The sequence below is a fragment of the Poecilia formosa genome, unplaced genomic scaffold, assembly GCF_000485575.1.
Source record: "Poecilia formosa unplaced genomic scaffold, Poecilia_formosa-5.1.2 Scaffold34, whole genome shotgun sequence".
Lineage (NCBI taxonomy): Eukaryota > Metazoa > Chordata > Actinopteri > Cyprinodontiformes > Poeciliidae > Poecilia > Poecilia formosa.
Genome location: NW_006799973.1, coordinates 600,826 through 624,753, shown reverse-complemented (window position 1 = coordinate 624,753; position 23,928 = coordinate 600,826). Strand labels below are relative to the sequence as shown.

Below are 23,928 nucleotides of genomic sequence, written 5' to 3'. Positions count from 1 at the left end.
TCAGAGCGATGGTAGGCTAACAGCTAGTCAGATGGACTCGTCATTTTAGCTAATTTAAACAAATTCAAGCCACTCAAGCTGAAAATCATTTAATCTATATGAGTCAAAGTTATATCAGCAGAGTTTAAACACCTACACTTTAATAAGATACCATGAATCTTTTCCCTTACGTTTCTTTAGCCGACAAANGTTTCCGTCTAGACCTCTAGCTCCTCTGTAACCAACATTCATCTGAACATACAAACATTATGGCATCGTAGGGTTTTGCGCGCGCAGCCCGCCATAAGTTAGCCGGTCAGGCTGCTGCAGAAGAGACTTGTTCGAAACTCTCTCGTCGCACGTCCAGCTAAGAAGGCTGCAGAATTTTTCAAAACGTGTTTTTTTTTTTTTTTTGTACCCGAGTGGAAACCTTAAGTAATCACTTGAGACAAAGAAGTCATAAGGCTGATGTCTAGGCACGGTACATACAGCTGGAGGGTTGGCCATTCGAAGCATTGACCCTTTAGAAATGCCAGGCATGCTTTTTTTTGTCAATGCCTCTCAGTGAAATGGAGCTGGCATGCATCGAGGTTTGGAGTCTTCTCAAAATCTTGATGACCAGAAAAAAAAAAAAAATTAAAGAAAAATAATAAAACAACTAGTCATGAAAATGTAAAGTCATCTAAAAACAATAAACACTTAAAATCCCACCAAGTAAAAGAACATCACATATCATAAGATAATTGTTAATAATAACCATAACAGTTATAATAATTATTAATAATAACACTCCATCAAATTTATAACAACTACATTTAGCACTGTGTATAGGAAGATTGTCCAAATGGAGTCGTGTGTTTCTGCTCTTCGGCGTTTCGCCTCGTTTTATCCTCCAGCCGAAACGTTCCCTTCCGTCACCCGCGCCTCTGATTTCGCTCGATAAAAACAGAAATAAAAAAATAAGGAACAAAAATAAACCCTCTCTCAATGCAGTACCCTCTTCCGTAGATGAGTCGCGCTCTTATCGGCCGCGCTCGTGCAGAATTGTAAACCTTGAGGACACGGCACGGAGCGTGCTCGTGTCTGGTGCAAATATCAGGGGACTTGGTTTGTGCAAAGTTTTGTCTCTGTGTTTCTCTTGGAACTGTGCTTAAATTGCTCTTGTTTTATTTTTTTTTGTAGTTTTTTTTTTTGTGTTTTTTTTCTTTGTTTGTACACATTGATACTTGATACATCATGACGATATCAACACAAAATCGATAGAAAGAGAGAGCATTTTATATGGACCACAGATATCACATACTACAGTATATAGGATAGGATAGCCCTTAGTATTGATAAGCGTTGTTATTGATGATTTTTTTTTCTACTTTTTTATATATTTTTTTCTAACTCATACTGGCTGAAGTGCATTATGATACAGCAAGTTCCTTGTCTTGAAGATGTGAAGGGCTTCCCAACCGTCCGAGTCTCTCACCCCCACTCCGGACTCTGAGGATGTTTTTTCTCGCCGGCTCGCTCCGAAGACAAGCCTTTGACTGTACAAAACATCACTGGCTTGTATCATTTGTGGTAATAACTAAGTGGTGATTGTCAGACCAGCTTCCAGGATTAATACTTCCTTTGTATCTCCAAAAAGATGGCTTTGAAGGACAGTTGTGTAAGTGCAACCTCTTTGTGCTCTTTGTATGCAAAACGTATTACACAGCGAGTCGCCTCTCTGGAGGTAAACTGAACACATGCTTCTTCGTTTTGGGTAATATTAAAACACATGGCTCGGTATTATTTGGTAGGGCCTGATCTGTGAATGGAAACAGCAGGGGAAAACTTCAGCCCCCTCACCCCAGAAAATGACCCTGTACCGTTCTTGAATCTTGGCTTCCTTGTAGCGTCGCTGTGGTCAGAGTTTTGCGTTCCTCTGACGATTTAAAATCTAAGGTCACGTGGAAAAATTAGGCAACCCAGGTGTCGGATTGTTAATTTTGGGTCCGTCCTCGGTTTGAAATTCAGGCGAGGAGTCCTGCTGGAAAACAGCCTTGACCACCAAATTAGGAAGCAAAAAGCGCAGTTCAGTCTCCTTGTGTCAGGATGAGGTTTTGTTCTGCAGAATGTAAAATATCCAAAATGTTTCACCATGCAGGCACAATGGTCTTTGACACTGATCTGGTTTCCTCAGCCTAACACGTCGACATCAGTCCAGGCAGCTGGCTCTCTCCTCTGAAGTCCTCTGCTTCCTTAAACCAAGTTTTTAACGTCTCATTCTTTATTTCTAATATGGCTCCTGAGTACTTCTTGAAAAACATATTTTTATATATATATATGTGTGTGTATATGTGTATATGTATATATTTATATATAGATATAGAAAAACTAAATCATGAACTACTCCTCTATTGGTTTTGTTTCACCAGTCCTTCTACGAGTAATGGCACTGCTGTATATGGCGATATGGCAAAAATCGGTTAGAAAATATGGCTGATGTAGGCTATCACAAAGGTGTCCCCACCTAGACTTTTAGTTTTATATGTAGTCATATTCAAGCTAATCTGATTAAAGAAAAAACTAATTTGAATAGCCTAAACACGTTACTGTTACTACTGAATACTTCTAGGTTTATCTGTAGTTGTATCTAATAGTTAAATGCAGAAGGGTGATCTGTTCCCCTGCGTCTAAGGGATTTTTACCTTACACCGTCACCTCGTTCTTACTGCCCGTCCTGATCCCCTGACTGCCTCCTGCGCTTCCTGCAGACCCCCCGCCGGCACCGGCGCCGCCTCCTCCTCCTCCTCCTGGTATGAAATGTAGCTGCTCGATGGTGTTCTGCCTTTTCGCTGCGAAAGCCATCCTCCTGGCGCTGTGGCCCCCTAGCGTTCCCGTTCCCATGACGACCCCGGCTCCGGGCACCTCCCCCGACCAGCCCACGCCCCCGCTCACGTGACTCGTCATGCCCGTGCTCCTCTCCTGCTCCCGGCCAGACGTGGGGTGAGAGTTCATCTTGATCATGTGGTGCCGGTCGAGGGAAGGCGTGGCGCACACGTTCTGCTGGGACTGGGCCTTCTGCTGCCGCGGCAGCGTTGGGACGATGCCGGTTCCCGTGTGGGCGTAGGGGTCCACCACTCCCATCCCGCTGACCCCCATCCTGTCCTCCAGGTGCTCCGGGGACATGAGCATCCTCTCCTGCCTGTCCTGAATCTCCTGCCTGTCCTTCGTCTTCCTGGTCAGGGTTTGCATGTTGGTGTTCTTGTTGGAGGCCGCCATGGCTTTGTGGTACTGGTGTTGCTGGTTCTTGGACATCCGAGACAGCGTCCCGGTGTTGCCGGGGACGTCGCCCATGTTGAGCAGCTGATCGCTGGACTTCACTTTCCTCGGAGGCTTGGACAGAGTGTCGTAGTTGGGATTGTACTGGGGCTCAGGAGGGTCCAGAGGGTAAGGATTGGGTGTGGGGGAGGCAGGCATGCCAGAGGGGGGCGGCGGGATCCAGGGACGGATGGCGTGTCTGGGGAGGGTTCCTCTCCCACTGAGGGTGTAGTCTCCACCCCAGTGGAGGTGGTGCTGCGAGGACTGGAGGGCCGGCTGAGCCGTGTGGGGTCGGCGCTTGGTGGTGCAGTAACCAGACGAGTACTCATCGAGTCCTTTCTCTGAAAGCCAAAAAAAAAAATACGTCTGCGAATTAGGGCTGCAAATAACGATTATTTTCACAATTAATCTGATTTTTTTTTTTAAAAGTCACATTCTGCAGATTTTTCACTGAACCACTTAAGCCTTTTTTTTTTAATATATATATACAATTTTAAAAATACGTTTAAAGATGTGAATTAATCATTTGTAGCACAAGATAAGCCTACAGATAAAAACACTACAATCGTCAACGTTAAAATCTCAGCCCTCGCTCCTTGTCTTACCATCAATACACCACTATTTTTTGGATTAACTGGTAAATAATTGGATATCAATTATTAATTAATTATTAATTATTTTAGCCCTAAACTGAATTATTTACATTGCCTCAAAAAAATATTCACACCTCTTTAACTTTCCCATATTTTGTCATATTACAACAACAATCTTCAGCACATTTGATTAGGATTTTATGTGATAGGCCAAAACATGGCAGACATGATAGTGAAGTTCAGAAAAAACAATACGAATAAATAAAAGCAATTAGTATTTAGTAGTCTTGTCAATCAATTAAGACATTTAATCAGTTACTTATACTTAACGCTGTGATTAAGTGATTAGTACTGTAAGCTTGAAATGTAACGTTTTCAAAAAGAAAATATTTTATTATCACCAAACATCTCAGTTTTTCCAAGTTTTAATATTTAGGAAGGTTTAAAATAAGTCATTTGGTTTCAAACGTAATTTAGAAATGCTAACTATGCACTATTTTGAATTCCTGCAGCTTTTGTCGATTCTTATTTGAAATTCCAAACAGCGAGGAATTGCAATAATTCAGCCTTGAAGTGGTAAAGGTGTGCAAGTCGGCTATAAAATCCTGGTTTCATGTCAAACATACATCACAGTGTTTTTTAAAGCGCTGAGTAAACCAGCCAGACTCGCCTCGTTCATCTTTTCCTTCGCATTTCAGACTGCATTGCTGAACGCAGTACAAGGCTGCGCTGCTGTGAACTGAGTAACCCTATTGTTACAATTAATCCGCATTATGTAATATTAACACGTTAAACTTTTTAGATTAATTGCATAAATTAATAGTAATTAGTCAACCTCTGAGTAATTTGCTTCATTTTATTGACGACTGTGCTTATCTGAGGGGTTTCTTAGAGAAGATTAGCGAGGAAACAGAGTCACGAAGTCCAGTCGAGGTTCTCACTTGGCAACTATTTCCTTCTCCCATCTTCCCAACCAAACAAAATGAGAAAACGAGATTCTAGGTGGGGATAAAACGCAGTGCAGTGCCACACAAAGTGTGTGAGCTAGTGTCCCCATTCTCAGCACCAAGAAAGGGATGGCTCCTGAACACAAGGGGACGCCCACTCCTCTTTATCACGCATAAAGCAATAGAAAACCTTTCAATACAATAAATAATTTAAAATTTGCATGTCGGGCTTGGCCACCCGCGTTTGGCAGGGTTTTATTGAACAACTGCCAATAAAACCCATATTAAAAGTTGCCAATGAAGAAGATAAATGACCACAGCAGAAAGCTCAGATATAGCATTATTGAGGCATTTAAAGTAGAGCTAAGATTATCAATATTACAAGCTTTGAACATCTCACAAAGCACTAATCAATCCATCATGGTAAGAGGGAAACAGACTTGGTAAATAATCTCACATTAAAATCATCCAGTCCAAAGTCAGACCTAAATCATGTCGAGAGCTCTTGGCAAAATAGAAAAAATCATGCAGGCAGACGATCACAATACAACCCTGAAAAGCAAATTAGGCAAACCTTTGAGGCTCTAGATGTGCAAAACTGGTAGAAATAACCAAATAAGACTTGCAGCTATAACTGCACAAAGTTATTTCTACAAAGCAATTACAACGATACCTTCTGTGAGTTGTACAGCAGAGTATTAGGCTATGAGAATTTGTTTTATTGCAAGAAAATAGTCATAGTAGTAGTAACTTTAGCAAAAAAAAAATCATCTTAAAATTATGAGAAAAAAATGTTTAATGAACATAAAGGTTCAATAAAGTTATGAAGATATGACATGAGCATCTCAGTTTGAGCAGCCCCTTCCTTGAAATTCACACAGTTGTTTGAATGATTGTTGCACAAATCCAGCTACTGATAATAATTTGATGCTGATGTGTTAAAAGTCTTTCTGTCAAGTAATAAGTAATATCTGTAAAACCTGTACCGAAGAATAACTTCACAAGATGCTCAACATTCCTAATTTTATTCATTTTTTTGCTATTTTTCGTGTAGTTCTCATAAAACCACTAGTTCCTTCTAATTTTACGACTGTATTCTTGCAACATTATAAGCAAGATGGCGACCCTGGGCGTGCTGACATCACTCTGACATCACTAGTGGAAAAATAATCCACGTTTTCCAAAAAACATTAAACCTTCAAAAACCGAAAATTTGATAGCTCGATTGGTTGTAATGTGACCTAACGCAGAAAAGGTCAGCGTGTGTAAATACTTTTGCTCCACTGCAAAAACGAGACCACACAACGATGCATTCTACTCCAACAGCGTCGCCACGCTGAAGGGGTTATGAAACATCTGCAGGCGAAGAAGGCGGGAGGAGACGGCAGCGCTCACCGAGGCGTTTGAGTGAGGAGTATCTGTTGAGCTCGGGCTTGGTGGCACTTTCGTAGGAGGGCGGCAGCTGGGCCAGGTTGTGCAGGGAGTGGTGGAAGGACGGCTGGGACTTGGTGTTGTTGTGTTTACTGGAAAGCAGGGTGCCTCCAGCTGCCAGCTGAGCATTGTTCATCCGAGGGGTGCGCTCTACAAAAACCACAGGGAGAAAACGACTGCGTGTTAAATGAGATTTGCTCCTCTGGATGGGAGCGCGCTGCGTTTTTGCAGGGTGCGAATCCTCCAACGTTCACTGGGAAAACGGGAGACCGGTTTCCAACTCGCTTTCAGCGCTGACACAAGCAACCGGAGCTGTGATAATCATTATTATTGTTCGGCTGAATGAGCCTACATCTGAGCTTAAAATGTAGGTGAATGAAGCAAATGAAGAATCTGGGTGATTGCATGCGATTTACATGGAAGCCGTGATGTGAGCAGCTGCCTTACCGATAGTCGCAGTGTGTTTGGGGCTGGAGCCTGATGAGTGGATGAAATTGTGCTGCAGATTGCCCACTGTAAGTCAGAGAAAAATAAGGTAATCAGCTCACAAAATGGATGTCAGGCAGTTTGAAGATGAATGGCGGTTTAGCAAAAAACAATGAGGCCCCGCACACGAAAACCTCCCGATGCATGTTCATTTAGCAGTTTTTAAGCCAGAAGAAGCTGTTTCTGCAATCATTCTTAAGCACAACACCACAGGGGATTTTTGTGTCCTATCTAATCATGGAGAAATCTCAGTGGTGGGGCGCAGGGGAGAAAAGTACACAGATGAGCCCCCTCTGCATATAAAAGATGCTGTTACAAAAGCACTCTCTAATTCTGCAAGAAGCCCTCACATCTGTTGTCCTTGCTGGGCACTCCCGGGGCGTAGAGGTTTTTCGGAGCTCTTCCCAGCGTCCCCTGTCCGTCCGCTACAGTCAGAGCCACGCTGTTGTTTCTTTCGTCCTGCTGGACCGGACTGGACTGGTGTCGCAACATGTCAACCAGGGCTCTGGTGAGAAATAAGAGACGGGGGGGGATCGGCCACAGATCAGCAGCTGTGCTCTTCACACTGACAATAATTCAGCATTCAAATCGCCAGAGAGCAGTTTTAATGATTTTTGATGTAATTAATTGTAGGCAGCAAAATAATGTCAGTTTGATGAAGAGACAAGAGCTTTTGCAGTACATTTCAAAATGACCTGCAGCAGCAGTGCTCGTAATACACCTAAGAGACAAACAAACACTCGATGTAGCTCAACAGCGATCGTCATCCAGTGCCGTTTACAACAGTGTCCTCTTAAAAAACCCCCGACAAAAACAAATATCCTGACTGGTTTTAGGCTACAGTTGCTTTAGGGCTGGACAATAAATCAATAACAATATATATTGTGGTAGCACATGATCAATATCAATAGATTATTACGTCTGATAGAATGTTCAGTATTCAATTTGTAGAATATTCACTAAACTCTGATCCAGAACCGCACAGCATTATGGGGGATGTAGGAAGAGGAAAGGCTTTGACCGCTCAACCTCGGCAAGCTAAGCAAAGTTAAGTGGTATCAACTAACTCTCTCTTTGGTTACCTAGCAACTCGCTCATTCTTCGGTTACCTAGCAACAGTTCAAGGTTCCACCACCAAGCCTTATAGCTGCTAAAAAAAAAGAAAACCAAAGGCGTAAAATGAAAACTGTTGACAAAGCAGTAAATGTCGCGTTCCCAGTTTGGCAGAATTTCAGACATTTTAAACAAAAAACAACTCAATAATTATTTACGTCGACTGACATGAAACTCTTATGTCGTGATACGTTTTTCAGCCATATTGTCCAGGCCTAGGTTACATATTGGGAACACATGAGACACGACAGTCTTATTTGTAATTAACCCCCATTTTTAATCACTCAGTCATCATCATGCTCCCTGTGTTTACCATCTGGGTCACCAAATGTTTCTGGGTGATAAACTGCCCCAGTAATTATTGAGATAAAAAAAAAATAAAAATAATGTTGCTTTTAGACCGTTTTCAATTAATGTTGCCCTCTCAAAAACCAATCATTTTTAATTTTGTAAAAAGCTCTTACTACTGGAACTAGAAGATATTTTTAAATATCCAAAATAAAACACGACAACCAAGAACAACAAATAAAACAGGAATAAAAACACACACAACAGAAACCACAAATAAAATAGAGTATGATCTCTCTGTAAACAAAATTGCCCTTGAAAAGTTATTAATCACCGAAATTTGTGACAGGCTTAATTAAAGCCTAGAAATATTGCATATAATATTACTAGGCTGTAGATTCAACTTACAATTTAATACGCCATGCACAAAACCATCATACTGTTCCTCCTAAACACCTTTTGAAAGAAACGCAAGATAATGTGTCAATGTGACTTGTTACTACACACTGCTGGTCAGCTGCCTGAAAGAAGGCTCCTACACTTTTTCCTTGCTGAGAAGAAAAATAATTTCAGCTGATTGTAAATACGTACGGTTTCTCGTTTTAAACTAGAGTTGGTGAGCTAAGACTAGCATGTCCAACTGACTGTAGCTCCGGCTACCTTAGCAGATAACTCCACTAGTTAAGCAGCTAATGCTAATGCTAGTTCACTGGAGTCCAAGTGTTACTTTATGCTGAAACAGTTTAATACTCAGGATAAACATGAACTACTTTTAATTTAGAAGTAGTTTAAATAAATTCCTTTCACTAGATTAAAGTAATAATCTAAACTGTTAACTGCTACTATATTCTATTTTTATAGTGAATGGAAAAAAGAAATAAAAATACATCAATTCTATACATTTGTTTTACATGTCAAATTAAAAACTATATATATTTTTTAACATTCATATATTAAATATCAAATTTATTTTAAAATCACACATTTACTATTTTAAATAAAGAAAAAGCATATTTGTCTCATTTATGTTATAAAATTAAAATTATAGGGGGGAAAATGTATTACTAAAGATGTTTTAAAAGGTTTTAGATTTATATAATATGTAACATTATCACCATGATCAATATGTTATAATATTTTTGTAGCAGTAGGAATAATTGGTAGTTTCCATTTTAAATAAATAAATTATGTTATACATTTTTCTTTAAAATGTTTCTTAAAAAACACCCAGATGCTATGAATATCTGCTGTTTTTACTTACTGAGAACCTCATAGTAGCCAAGAGTTTCACTGAAGCTACATAAACAAGGTCAACTATGTGTCGTGTGATAATTAACAGCGTTATTCTACACGACCTGAAGACACGTTTTCAGCTAAAGTGATGAAATGTGAGGATGTGGAAGCCTTACCTGGGCATATTCAGATCTCTCTGGTTGGCCTCCTGTTGGACCTTGTTGAAACACACCTTGATACCCACAGCGACGGCCACCATGAACACAACAACGCCACCGATGACAAATCCCGTGTTGTGGCTCTGCTGCTTCAGCGGATCGTAGTCCGGGTCGGGACCCACCTCCTCTGGGATCATCATGGCCTCTGTCTGTGGCTTGGCCCAGTCTGGAGAGTTGTAGTTTGTACAGAGGTCCTGCACCAGCTTGCGGCTTTGGTCTGGACAGCAGAAGCGGTAGTGGCATGTTCCGCAGCAGTAGATGTAGGAGTCCTTGGAGCAGTTGAAAGGATTGTCAAAGTGTCCCATCACGTCGTAGTAACCCCAACAAACATCTGTCCATCCATCCATGATGCGAGGTGGGAAGTGGGCTGCTCCAAAATGGTCCCCTAGACCCTCTGGAGAGGTCGCATTCTTCGGAAACGTCACCTGAGCCAGGGGCTTGGGAAGCGGTTCCAGAACTCCCTCTGAGGTGTCTGGAGGCTCCTCGGGGGCTTTGGGTTTGCTTCGGAGAGCGGCTGGCCTGGCATTGGCCTGGATGGCAAGGAGCAGGAGAGAGGAGCTGGAATCGGCGTCCGGCTGCTCGGTGAACGGCCTCCCTGAGCGGTCTACATGCTGAGGAGGAGGGGACGAAGAGGGCTCCACCGCGCTGGTAAGAGGGGCAGCAAAGAGGGAGAGCAGGGAGACGGCGAGGACTCGGAGATAGGTGGTGGGCGTCATTTTTACATGACTAAGACACCTATTTTCTGTTGTTGAGTCAATGTAGTTACAAAGCCTTATCCGCTTTTCCAGCTTAACCCACTAAAACGCCATGTGAAGAATTTAATGTACAGCCTTCTGGATGTCAAAGATGTATCGCGGATTTCATTCAGGAATGCTAAATAATATCATTTTTAAAAGAAAAAGCCTCCTTCCGTCAGTTTATGAGCGCATTTGTGTGTGTGTGTGTTAGTATTTAATGGTAATGGTAATAAAATTGTTTTTATTGCGTCTTATGAAGGACCCCGAAAGCATAATAGCTTTGTTCTCATCTCTCTTAAAAATACCCTGTTGGATACGGTTTCAATTCCTGGCCCCAATAGTCCTTTATGAGTACCAAATTGATTCAATAAAACAAGACACTCCTGTACATTCGTCTGCTGACTCTGGCACTTGAGAAATGGTTCACAGGGAGTGTTTTGTCTGTTCTATTCATCTTCCGCTAACTAGTTCAGTCTGGCACTTTCTACATTCAACACTTAATTAATTTGTAGGCAGATACTACTATCAGAAGAAACGTACGAGAATAATGCTCTAACGAATTTGGGGATTTTATGCCCGTCAAACAATGTGGATCAATATTGTCCATTAATGCAGACTCATTTCGGAGGACTCCATCGGGATCAGTTTGGTCAGCGCTCGCCTGGCACAAGCCGTTACTGTGACTGGACTGTGGGTGATAATGAGGAAGGCTCTGCTTATGTGCTAGAAGGCGGAAAAAATTACGAGCACACATGAAGCAGAACGACTGCCGGCCTTTTAAAACGTGCAGCAACAAGAGCTAAATGCCATGGTTTTCAGGCAGATTTTTATGAGAAAAAAAAGTCGCCCTTGTCACTCAGCTGTATCCTTAAATAGATATGAGATGAATGGCACATTGCTTTTGCATGTGACATGTCAGTCGGAGCAGAATTATTCCTGATTTATCTCCAGGGGGTTCAGAGAATATCACTTTTGTTGAGAGATATGTAAATGTGTGAAGTTATTGTACTGGAGGTGTTGGCAATAATAGACAGAGGCAGATCTGTCTCCCACAGAAATTATAATTATATGTAATTATCAAAACGTCCCTATCTGTAGCAGAGAATGTAGGCACAGATGGGGGAGACAGAATGCTGAAATCACCGAGGGCTCCACTTGTTTCACTTACATGCTCCTCTAACCTTCTTAGGAGGGTTTGGTTGTGAAATAAAGAGTCCCACAAAGCAGCAGTTCATCCAATGACTATTACTCCACGGGGGGGTGTTTCTCTTCTTGTTGTCTTTAAAAGGCTTGATGGCCAAAACACTCTCCAGGTTAACAAGTCGACAATCAGATCTGCAACATGTAACAGAACAAAAAATTAACAGATGTTTTGCCAACGTTGTGGCTTAGGAAGAGCAAACTCACATGACAGACACGTTTTAATTTCTTGGATTTTTATCTTTTTGAAAACAAGGACATCGTAGCCCCATATGTAATCTGAACCTCGGGTTAGACATGGTCAAACAAGTTCAAGTTAACAGTAAGTTTTAAAAGGATACATCACAATTTAAAGTGTTTATCTGGAGTTGAAAGGTTTCCTACCAAATAAATCAGAGCGATGGTAGGCTAACAGCTAGTCAGATGGACTCGTCATTTTAGCTAATTTAAACAAATTCAAGCCACTCAAGCTGAAAATCATTTAATCTATATGAGTCAAAGTTATATCAGCAGAGTTTAAACACCTACACTTTAATAAGATACCATGAATCTTTTCCCTTACGTTTCTTTAGCCGACAAACGTCTGTTACTACATTAGATATGCTGAGCTTCTTCTTCTTCTTCTTCTTCTCGATTTTTTATTTATTTATTTTTTTTATTGGCGGTTAGCAAGAAACGTTGGATATGCATTACCGCCACCTACTGGTTCTTGAAGATTTAATTTAATTTTAGCGACTTAATAAATCAAAATACATTAGTGGATATTAAATTTCGACACTTCAGCATATTTTTGTTGCTGATTTATAAGCCAAACCAGTTGCTACGTTAAACATAGGTTGATGGTGATGGTTGTATAAATCCTCACAGCAGAGGTAATATACAAGTAATATCCATATCTGTGGAATACAACACTATGCCAAAGGAGCTGTCAACGAGATTGTTTTCAGCAGGGCACTGTCTGTATTACCATGCTAAATCTGTGCTGGCTGCACCAATTCACCATCAGCTGCTGTCAATCCACTCTTATTTTCCAGTTGTTCTCAGAACTGGAAACTTCTGACTTTCCCGTCGTAAAAAAATCACCTGGAACGCCCTCTAAAGTCGGATTTCCCACTGGGAAACTGGGAGCAACTTTGATTATTCCCAGTTACAACTTGTAAGGTGGACTTCACGTTTCAATATGGCCACTCCTGGCATCAGCAGTGGTAAGATCTAAAACCAGTGTGACATAAAGTGCCCGCAACTCTAAACTGAACAAATTAAAAGTGGTGTTTGCTTATGCAAAGTAAGATTTAAATTGATGTTTGAAAGAGCTATTCCAAACAAAGTTTATATGTTTCGCCATGTTGAAATTCCAACTTCTTAACTGGAACGCTGTTACCTTCCTATTATTGTGAAGCAGAATTCACAAAATATTGGATTTTTACCCACTAATAGGGAACGTGAGATCCGAAACAGAAAATTTTCCTCACAATTACACTCACAATGATGATGATGTATAGGAATGATAAACCCAGTAGTTTCTGCCGGGGAAGTTTCACATAGTCACACAGATGCTGAAGCCTTATGGCAAAGTGTTTTGACATAATATTGAAGATATTTTGAATTATTATTCTTACTAGTCAGAGTGTAAATGCATATTATCTTAAATTACAATTCAGGATAGTCGAAATGCAATTGTGTCTAGTCAAAATACATTTTTAGATATCGAGTACATAATTATAGTCACACAAAACCAATTCTATGACCTGTCATGGTAGCCTGACCATTGCTACTCTTTTTCACTCGATTCTAATCTCACTTCACTGCTTTGTCTGGGCTTTCTCCCATTGAAGGGTATTTCTCTAGCAGAATTTCAACCTGGCGAATCAGCAAGCAGAAGGAGAAGCTGTGAACGATAAAGTTTTTTCTGCTCTGTTTTAGAACCATAGTCTGCCTGTAGTTTCAGCAATGGCAGCGGAGGAAGTGAACAAAGCCATTCAGTCCATGTTGGTCATGTTTCAAAATATTGAATTTGCATTAACAGCTGTCTTGTTCAGCTCAGTACTTCCCTGTTCACGGAGCACATGCAATTTCTGGTAAGCTTCATAGCACTGAACTAGCGCATTACAAATGTCACGGCCAAATGTTAGCCTTGGCCGTGGCAAGGCTAACGACTGGGTAAAATGTAAAAATTCAACAGCGTTTACCCTTCCAACAAGCGATCCTTTTTAAATAGCTGAGAGTTCAAACCCTTTGTACAAAGCAAACGGCGTAGAACAAGGTATTCGTTTTTACCAGTTTACAGATGTTGTTCAACTGAGAAAACAAAAACTTATGAACAGTCTTTAGTGAAATAAACATTTTCATCTTGAGTTGTTTCATATTGGTAAAATAACTAAAACAGGGTAATAGCTGTTAGCCATCGACCTCTGAGGATTTCTTCACATTTTGACAAACACATTGCAACTTGATGTGTTTTTGCAGCAGGTAAGGAAGCTGTTCCTGATCATTAAAAAAAATCTGAACCATTAGTTTTAAGGGCACGTTATGCTTTGTTTTCAGTTCAGTGACATGGGCCAAACTGCCACATATAGGCCTCGAATTGCAACTTTAAAGTTTGGGATTGGTACTTTGGTATGCATGAAAACATTTTAGAAATAAAGGAAATTTTAGCAATACAAAGCAGAGAGCCTAACTATCAATCTACTGTCATTTGCAGGCATTAAAGAAACTTGTGTGGGTAGTTGACTGAAAGTACAGTTTGCCCAGAGGACAACAACCTCGTAATTCCTGACCTGCACACCTTCGTCAACCCTTGAGTGTGCTTAATTTTTGGGGGCGATGCATATGTTGGCGTGAATTGTGGGAGAGTGCGGATTGCATATTAGTGTGCTTGTTTGGTTTGCAGGAAGGAACACAGAATCTCCTGAAAAAGCCAGTGATGGAAAAGAGTGCAGAGGGATAAATGCAGGGTAGGGATTTAAACGAGCAAAGAGATTGTGGCGAGCGGGAAGAGCCAGAGGTATAGATGCAGAGACGACCATGAGTGGGAGGGCGGTGTGTGGGTGGCACAGAATCAAGTACATTTCTCCCAGCACTTACCAATACAACACAGCACATCACACAAACACCACCACCAAACAGATCTGCTAATGCAAGTCCATGCCACACGCAAGAAGGAGGAGAGTGGTGATCAGGACCGCACATCGGCTCCTGTTCGAACAATCAAAGGGGTTTGAACCCGAAACTGCATGTGAAGGATACAGTCGGTGTTCTGTAAACCTCCATGTAGTCTCTGCCTCTCTTTTTATTCTTCCTGCTCCCTCCTTCCCCTCTTTCTCCCTCGTTCTGCCTTTCTCTCTCTTTCTCAGATTCTGTGCGTGGGTTGAGGCAGCTAACTCTCTCAGAATAGCAATGCAGCTCTGTCTGTGTGTGAGTGAAGGAGGAATTGAAAGGTGGGGGAAAGGAGGCAGAATCCAATCTACACCTTTTAGTTAAAAAATAAAAATCAGACTCCAAAGTCACATCTATCCATCTCTTTCTCGACAAGATGATACCCATGTCATGATCACATCGACTTGGCAACTCCACTTGCGTCAGACCAGACGTTCAAAAGAAAATGTGTATTTGCAGCTGCACAGATGTTTCTTTCTCAAACTTAATCTGATAAATCTGAATGCACCTCCTCAAGTCTTTCGCTGTGCTATTTTCCAGTGAAGTGACTCAAGCCTTCCTCTGGGTGCTGCAGTAGATGGGAGCCAAAGGTTGTAGGGTGCACATACATTCACAGCCTTGAAGATGCACCCCCACCCCACTATCCTCTTCCTCCTCCACTGACTTTGCACGGCCACAACAGTTGCAAAAACATTCCACCTTTAAATTGCAACACAGCAAACGGGGCTCCATCATTTCCACTGCGGAAGAGAGCGTTTGCACGTCTTAGCATACAATATTCTCAACAGGTGTTTGTTGGGAATGAAACAAAATGGCCACTTCCCCCCACGCCCCCCCTCCTCCTTGTACTCACAGAGAGCGCACTGTGATGTCAGTGGGTGAAAACATCCTGAATACAATCACTGTGCATCTGAGAGACGTTTAATTACAGTGACAGCCGCGGATGAGGGACTCTTTACCAGTGAATACGTGCTGCGCAACGCCTGTGCATCACCAGGCGATTGAACTGGACACCCCGCTCCTCAGACAGCTCTCCATCCTTCATTAGGTTAATAAGTTGCAACTTGCACGGACATGACTTGCATGTATTCAGCACAGGCTAAAAGTGCGGGGGTGTATCCGTGCCGGTGTGTGCGTACATGTGTGTGCGTCTTATGAATGGTTTTTAATATGTTCATAACGCCGCAGTGCTGTCGATTAATGCGTTCAAATGATGAAAAAGAAAAGACACCCGTGGAATAAAAGCAAACGTGAAAATGTGACAGTGTGGCGCAGCTTTTATCTAAATGCCTTTTCTTGTTGTTTGTATAATTTTTATTTTATTTTATTTTTTGACAGCCTAACAGACGCGCACAAACTCACATTTTCGTGCACATACAAAGACACAGAAAGTACCGAGTCGTTTTTAAAGATGTTAATCGTTAAGTGATGTTGCAGTAATAAAAGGTGCATAATGTCGTGTCTTACCTGTGCGCTGCTCTGGGGTTTGATGCTGTGGAGAGCCTGCGCACTGTACATCTCCGCGCTCCTCTGATGGCAGCCTGTTATCGTGGCAGAAGATGATGAGAACAGATTGAACCGCTGCTGCTAGATGTGCCACTTGTTTTATTTGACTTGATTATTATTATTAATTTTTTTTTTTGTTCCAAAAGCTCTTCCGATCTCAGTTTTCTTTCTTCTCCAGCAGGCTTGCTGATAATCCAGAGGTAGACAAGAAAAGAAGAAGGGGGATAAAAAAAAAATAAAAAAAAAACCACCGAGATGTTCTCAGATGTTCTCAAATATGTGACAGTTCATCTAAACCCCGCAGTGGAAATTTCAGAATTACTATCCAAGGAAGGGGGGGGGGAAAAAACGCGCAAAAGTGTGAATTTAACTTTCTGAACCTGGTGCTGACTGACTGACGCTGGTTCCTCTGGTGTCGGTGCCTAACTAACTGCGCCTGGCCTCACGGAGGTCCGTCAGTGGCGGAGCGCTCTGATTGGTCCGTCAGGCTGAACGCTGATGAGACCCGACTCCAGGCTGCTGGATGCTGACGGTCAGCAGGCCCATTCAACTGGTGGCGTTCATCTCCATTTAATTAGCTCCCGCTGAACTGCGTGACCCTACATTATGACATGAAAAATACATTTGTTTAAAAACTTTTTAATTATTATTTTATTCTTTTAAAAAAATAATAATTAGGTTGTTGTTGTTTAAAGAAAAATAAAACAAATCAGACGCACTCCAGCAAGAGGGGGGTAAAAACAGAAAATTAAAAAATATGTAAAATCTAGATCCAGAGATTGTGTTTGCGTGTTATTTTCTATTGCTTTGCGTGTGTGTGCGCACGGCGGAGAGGAAGAAAAGAGACACAGAGAGGCACGGTTGCCACAGCAACTGTGTCATTATGTTGGTGGCAATTATGAAAGCGATGAAAACGGGTGAGGTGCGGGGAGAGGACTGGCGCAAAAGCTTTAACTCTGGAGCGTGAACGAAACTGTCAATTAGACTCTGAGCTCCACACCGACAGTTCACATTGCTTTAAGTGTGGGACGGGAGAGCCTGGAAAACCAGTAAAGGGGAAGACTGGTCGGAAATGGCAGTGCGTGAAACTGACTTCGCCATCATCAGATCCTGAGAAAGATGAATGAAAATATCTTTAAAAAAAAAAATATATATATATCTATATATACAAGAAAAACAAAATAGCATCTTCACTAATAATTTGCATCAGGCTTACTGGATGAGTCATGATACTAAAACAAATGGATTACCCAGCCTACAGTATCACTCTTGATTAGAATAATTCTTGAAATAAAAGGTGTGGGCCTCCGGGTTTATCCATGAGGATCCAAAGGAGGTGGATACCAGCTGGTGTGGACGAGGTAAGCACTTTCAAAAAACGGAGCTCAGGGGTATATGGGAGTTATGTGGAGCCCCAGGTGCCTAAGAAGGGCCTGATAATTACCTGCATGGCAGGCTGCTATTTCTACACAGGTGGGTGGGCTGCTGCATGTCTGAGGCAGAGGCCGGTGGAGTCCGCAATTATGGTCCAATGACGCTCTGCCGGGTGCACTTTCACCGGCTAGTTTGCAGGGGTGGATGCAATTAGTCCTTTCCTCATAATGATTATTCCATCAGAGCAGGAGACCACTCTAAACAAAAACAGAACGCTAATTTATATTGCCAGACAGTGAAAATATCACTCTTACACACATAGGAGGACTGGACCTGTATGGTGGGCAGTTATCACAAGATAAAACTGGACACGTTATTAGAACCATGTCGAACCAGCTGAGCTTAATCCTCATGGTACACAGATACATCTCATAATTTATTTAATTTCCCTTTGGGATAAAAGAAGTTTTTTTTTTTTAATCAAAATGCAAATAGCTCTATATTTTTGTCACTCATTTAATAAAGTTAAACTTTATTGTAATTTTGATTTATAAGTTTTACTGATAATGGAAACATTCAGTGTATCAGAAATACTACGAAAAGGGTAAATATTGGAAATTCAGAGTGTCACATCCCATTTACTATGTTGTAGCCAAGCACATTCAATGAAAGTTGAGTGGAAGGAAAATATCCACCTGCAACAGAGAACCAGTCTTGAGAGGAATTTGTAGATTTAGGAATGAAGTCTGAAGTCGGCACATTAAGAACCATAACGCACAGTCAAATCCAAAACATAGGCTACAAACGATGCAGAAGACTTTTCCCTGAGCCAGGAGGAAAACTATCTGGACTGTTGCTTAGTGGAACAAAGTCATCTGTATCTTTTTAAAACCTTGGCGATACACTCAATTGTTTTACAATGAAACAAAAATAAAAAACAGCAAATAGGACTCGATTTAATTTTACTTGTCATATTTCAATGTTTTATTATTTCAAATAATTTAAAATGGACACAAAATATCCAGCCGTCAGCTGATCCCATAGCAGGAGTTTCACAGGCGTCTTTTCAGAGCATTTCCTCCGGATCTGTGGACCTCACATGCATTTAGAACAGCACAAAATCTGCCCAAGAAACGCTGCCAGTGCTGTGATTGAGGAGGAAACTCGAGCCAACAATGGATGCCTTCTGTAGTTTCTGAAGGGAAACTACAGAAGTTTCAGTAGTGGGAAAGAGTAGGTAGCAAATGCTAACTATGGTTCACCGGATGTAAATCAAGCTGATTTTTTCTTCTTTTTTTTTTTTGTTGTCGTTTGTTTTGCATGTTTTTTTATAAAAGTTACCAGCTTACCCTGCTCCCTCACGGTGACTGCTCTACATCTTCACACACAACCACAACACAGCCGAGTGCGGACATGTCAAAGATTTGAAAATACTGGACAGTGAAAATATTATTTTTCTTTCTTAAAAACAAAAGAAGAAAACGACAGATTTCCTATAATCCAGTGTTAATTCTTCCATACCTTTATCACATGTAGACCATGATATGAAAAATACAGGTTACAAAAATTCAGCTCTGTGCACTAGCATCGTTTCTATCCCGATAGTGAACCTGTGTACTTTTTTTTTCTTTTTTTTTTTTTTCTTAGCAAATTTTCCATAAAAATCCCTTGAGCGCAATTTGAAAACTTCGTCCTAGTTCAGACTCGATAACAAGGCGGGGCTGTGCAGTACACGGTACCACCACAGCAGCAAGAAACACTTTAAAAATACCTGATGAAGTCCAAAACAACAGGAATTATGCGTCAATAATAGACATTAAATGCTGTATTTCAGAGATGTAGTTCCGTCAGACTGGCTCAAAGGAAGAATACAGATAACTGGAATTATTCTGCTGAAAATCTGTATCCAGAAGCTTCTCAGTGTCTTCAGGTATGGAAGTAATTAACAAACCTGCAGAGGATAAAATGAACTGGAGGCAAAACAGAGAGGTACAACAGGGACAGTCTAGTAAGAGTCCGAAAAAAGAAGAAAAAAAAAAAAACAACAAAAAAATTCTGTCAACACAATTCAATATTTATATTTACACTCACGCTCTCATTCATACGTACAGAAATTTTGCCGAGGTATTAAAGTCGCCTCAGAGCTCGCTTTTTATCTGCTTTCTTTTTCCCTGCTACATTATTGGTGTTACTACTACTGTTGCTATTGCTGCTGGTGGTACTGGCTCCGTTAGCTCCGTTACCCAGAGCTGCTGGTACTGCTGCCACGCTGGGCCCCGCTCTCTTCATGGGGTCACCTGCGTGCTTCTTTGGCTGTGGGCCGTCGTTAGGGTCCTGAGGAGCCCCAGAGGTCCCGCCCGGCCCCCCCATGGCGTGGATTTCTGTGAGGAGACGGGCGCGGGACTCATACTCGGCATAATCCTCTAGCAGCAGGCGGCCAGCCTCTTCGTTTAGCGCCGACTCAGGGTTTGGATGGATGAGAAGACACTTGATGGTCTTTTTTTTTTTTCGGGGGGAAATAAAGCAAAAGTTTTAGAATTATGTCGTAGATGTGTTTCCGTTACAAAAGTGTGCACGATTTTTGTCTATTTTCTAATGCTGAAAAAAAAAAAAAAAAAAAAAGCAATTTCACAATAGCCTTGTTTCCATTAAATAAGAAATTAAATTAAAGTAAGGGTCACACACGAATATGCTTGTTCACACGATAAGTTTTTAAAAATCATGACAGCGATGGATGTAAATTCAACCTTGTTTTTTTTTTCTTTTTGTCATATCACTGTAAATTAATTTCAGGTTGTAAAAAGAAAAAAATAAATAAATAAACCTTACAAGTAAGACGTGTCGGAGGCCGAGCTCTGCCTTCCAGTCCCTCTTCAGCACATTGACACAGATCTCTCCCTTGTGACCCACGTTTGGGTGAAAAATCTTGGTCAGGAAATACCCCTTGGGTGGAACAGCAGGGAAGTCCTTCCCGAGGACCAGTCGCATTCGGAAAATGCCGCCGGCAAATGGTGTCCCCTCTGCCAGAGTATAAAGAATTCATCACATGCGCATGTATCTCATTACTGTGTCAAAGCCAGTCTGTACAAATGTTTTACCCTCCAAAAAAACAAATAGGTTCACAAAGCTGCAGCTGAGAGGGGTGGGGTGGGGGAAAATCAATCAAAATTAAATTCCTATAATCTTATAGGTTCTGATATCACTTTCTGCATCACAGACTTACAAACAGAGTGATGCAGAGTGCTGTGTGAAGGAGTGAAATATCTGATCTGCCTCCTCTTGGTTCAAAGGAACAGGGGAAAAGAAAATAGACGCACAGAGATAACATGGAGGCCACTGATTGTCGTTCATCTATTTAATGTGACTCAGACAACACCAATTAAGTACTTACATGATAAAAATAGGAGCAGACTAATGGTAGTATTATTATTATTTTTTGTGTGTGTTGCACAGACTAACGTCATCGTAATGCTTTTTTGCACAGAATGTTTGCAAAGGAAAAAATAAATAAATAAAATCAGTGCAGTGCTAGTTTTTTTTTTGCTACCAAGTTACTTTACCCATAAATAATACTATATCTGATATTTTCCTGTTCTGCAATGACTGATTGAACAAGATCTTAAAAGCTTCATAACCATTTCCCTGCATGTCTGCGTGTTCCCTCGTCTTCATGACGCCTTTTGATCTCCAACAAAATTTTGAAGGCTTTTGCTGAACAGTTGAATTAATACTGAGATTAAATCAGTCATAGGTAGACTGTATTTACATAATTCCTAGGCTGTATTTTGAATTGAATATATTGAAGTTTTTGGTGCATATTTTGAAAAAGTTGAATGACTATGAATACTTTTCTAAAGCACTGTCATTTTTGTGCTTTACGTTTTTGCTTCACTACGGTTACGGAGGAACTTTTTCTCATGTCTTGTAATGTACATAGTTAACAATAATAACAATAATAAATTCCCTTTTGAAACTATAAGATTAAGATATTACACAATTACAATAAAAAATTCTAATGTTATTATTATTTTTTTCTACTTTGTAGTTAACTGCATGTTTCTATGAGCCATTATCAAAGCTGATGTATGATACACAATCTGAATAAGATTATGGCTACCTTAAAAAGGGAAGGGAAGAATTTCAAAGAATTAAACAAATAAATGCAAACAGAAAATTCCTATTTCTATGAAGAGGTTACACTCCAAACTTTACCTGGTCCTTCAATAGACGTGTGAAGTTCAGTTATGTCTTCTTCACTGGGATAGATCTTGATGCCCTCTGGGGGGTCTGCAGCCAAAGCGGACACTTCTTTGTAGACCAGCCGCAGAACGTGGGGGGGCAAATTCTCTACATTAGAGTTCTGAAGAGAAAGATTATTAAACCTTTAGCAAACAAGAGGTTGTGCAATAAGGTAAGCCCATTAGAAAGCAAGTAAATACATTTTTAAAATCCCTAAAGAACTTACAACCTTGCTGGACAAGTGGTAGTGCCAGGCAACATCATATTGTTTAGATTAAAAATTATTATTACCATTATTTAAATTGTGATTTTTATTTTTTCTACTCGGGAGTAAAAACCAACCTTGGGAATGTGCAGCAGATTCAGAAATGTTCAAGTTCAAAATCAAACAGAAAATTAAGGAACGATGAAATAATTACAACATATGGCTCTGACCTTAATCTATTTTTTACTAAACTGAAATAAAAAAAATAAATATATGCTGTTGATTGACAAAGTTTTAGATAAAAAAAATTGTGAATTTTTTTTTAGCATTTAGCATACCAATCAGCTAAACAAACAGGACCATTTTGATTTATGGATGAATTGATTTGTGCATATGTAGTTAAATGTCCATTAGATAACAAAAGCAAAAGCCAATATTACGACTTCTGTCTCTGACATGATAGAAGATCTAACATTTTGTTCCTCAGAGCTTACAAATTTTGAGTACATGGCACTTAATGCTAAGAAGCAAAAACATTTTTATTAAAACCACTGGTCTCAACACAGAAATTATTCTCAAAAATAGAGATTTTGCCACAGACTTTCCTACTTAAAACGTATTTCCATTGACAGTTCACTTGAAAAAGACCGTCTTTTTCAAGTTATAATTTATATCAATCTGGCATGAAATAAACTATCAGCAGCATTTCATTACACTCCTTTTCCTTAAGTACTCTTTAGTTAATTTAGTTTGACTACAGAATCTGTTTTACACCTCAATGTATTTTCACTAATCTTAGACATAGTTTTGAATCTCTTGTGCCAGCGGTCAAGACAAAGTTTTTTCAAAAGATTAAAATAGCTTTATCTGTCTATTTGGCTCTTACCTTTTAAGAAAAACACATTATAATTCAGCATTAAAGGTAAGTTGTCTGTAAATTATTTTATTGAGCATCTCTTAGAGAAAGTTAATTATAGGAAACGGTTAGCATTGCAAACCCTAGCTTAGGACAGTTAGTATCAAGTCTTAACAGCTGGAAAACTACCAGTTTCTTTGTAAATCCCGCTACTGATTTGACTAAATGAAAAAGTTATCCTATTATTAAAACACACATTTCAACAAAAAAAAAAAAAAGATATATTTAGGAGTGCCTTCGACGAGTAAATGTCGGCTCAAGCTAGCAGCTAGCTGTTAGCAATAGACTCGGTCATGAATCTTACCATCTTCGAGAAGGACGACGAATGTATGGTTTGTGTCAGATATAAAGAAGTTTTTCTATTATTTTTTTATAATAAATGTCTGTGATGAAAACTTAAGCCTGCCTCGGACGTTATTGTTTTTCTTTTCTTCTTCTATACGTTGACACAGGAACAAAAATACGTTCTACGGTTTAACCTACTGCCGCTGACCAATGATAAGATTGGTTACGTGATACGTCAGAAAGGTTTAGCCAATCATGGTGCAGAATTATCGTTTCATCATAGAGGACGGTCCTATCAGCTTCAGAAAGTTAAAATCATGAGTTTTACTCTTCAGTCATTGGTTCTTTTGAAAAAACTTACAAACCCCGATCAATACAGGGTCAGCATCATTTAAACACCAGCATAAGTTAGCGGCGCCTAAAAATCTCAAGTGTGGAGTCTCCATACCATACCGTTTAAATCAGGCCAATGATTTTAAAACCAAGCATCAGTATTCTACTTTTATGCTTAAAAAGGGCAAAAATATTTGTTTTTGTTAAATACGTGACATTCTGAAGTGGTAAACCTAACAGTAATTACTTATTATTCCTTTCACATGGTGTTATTATTATGCAGTTGACAAAGCATTAAATCTTAATTGATTATGCTGTATAACTGTATAAGATTTAATGTGTAGCAACTGTTAGTAGCAGACGCAATTCTTCAAATTTACCGAGGGCCAGCG

General features: G+C 40.3%; 2 protein-coding genes across 2 annotated transcripts; both read right to left on the bottom strand.

The window, feature by feature from the left end:
• Positions 1–377: 377 nt before the first annotated feature.
• Positions 378–16,680, bottom strand: LOC103136664 (protein shisa-7-like). The gene is made up of 6 exons (XM_016670444.1): positions 16,146–16,680; positions 9,544–11,657; positions 7,084–7,238; positions 6,695–6,760; positions 6,212–6,397; positions 378–3,617 (listed from the first exon to the last, which is right to left on the bottom strand). Exons 2-6 carry the CDS (start codon positions 10,299–10,301, stop codon positions 2,665–2,667), a joined length of 2,118 nt encoding a protein of 705 aa, XP_016525930.1. The 5' UTR covers positions 10,302–11,657; positions 16,146–16,680; the 3' UTR covers positions 378–2,664.
• A 1,838-nt stretch (positions 16,681–18,518) lies between these two features.
• On the bottom strand, positions 18,519–23,419 carry ube2s (ubiquitin-conjugating enzyme E2S). Its single transcript, XM_007550005.2, has 4 exons — positions 23,223–23,419; positions 21,771–21,918; positions 20,388–20,578; positions 18,519–20,054 (listed from the first exon to the last, which is right to left on the bottom strand). The coding sequence occupies exons 1-4, from the start codon at positions 23,223–23,225 to the stop codon at positions 19,686–19,688; spliced, it is 711 nt and encodes a 236-aa protein (XP_007550067.1). The 5' UTR covers positions 23,226–23,419; the 3' UTR covers positions 18,519–19,685.
• Positions 23,420–23,928: the final 509 nt, after the last annotated feature.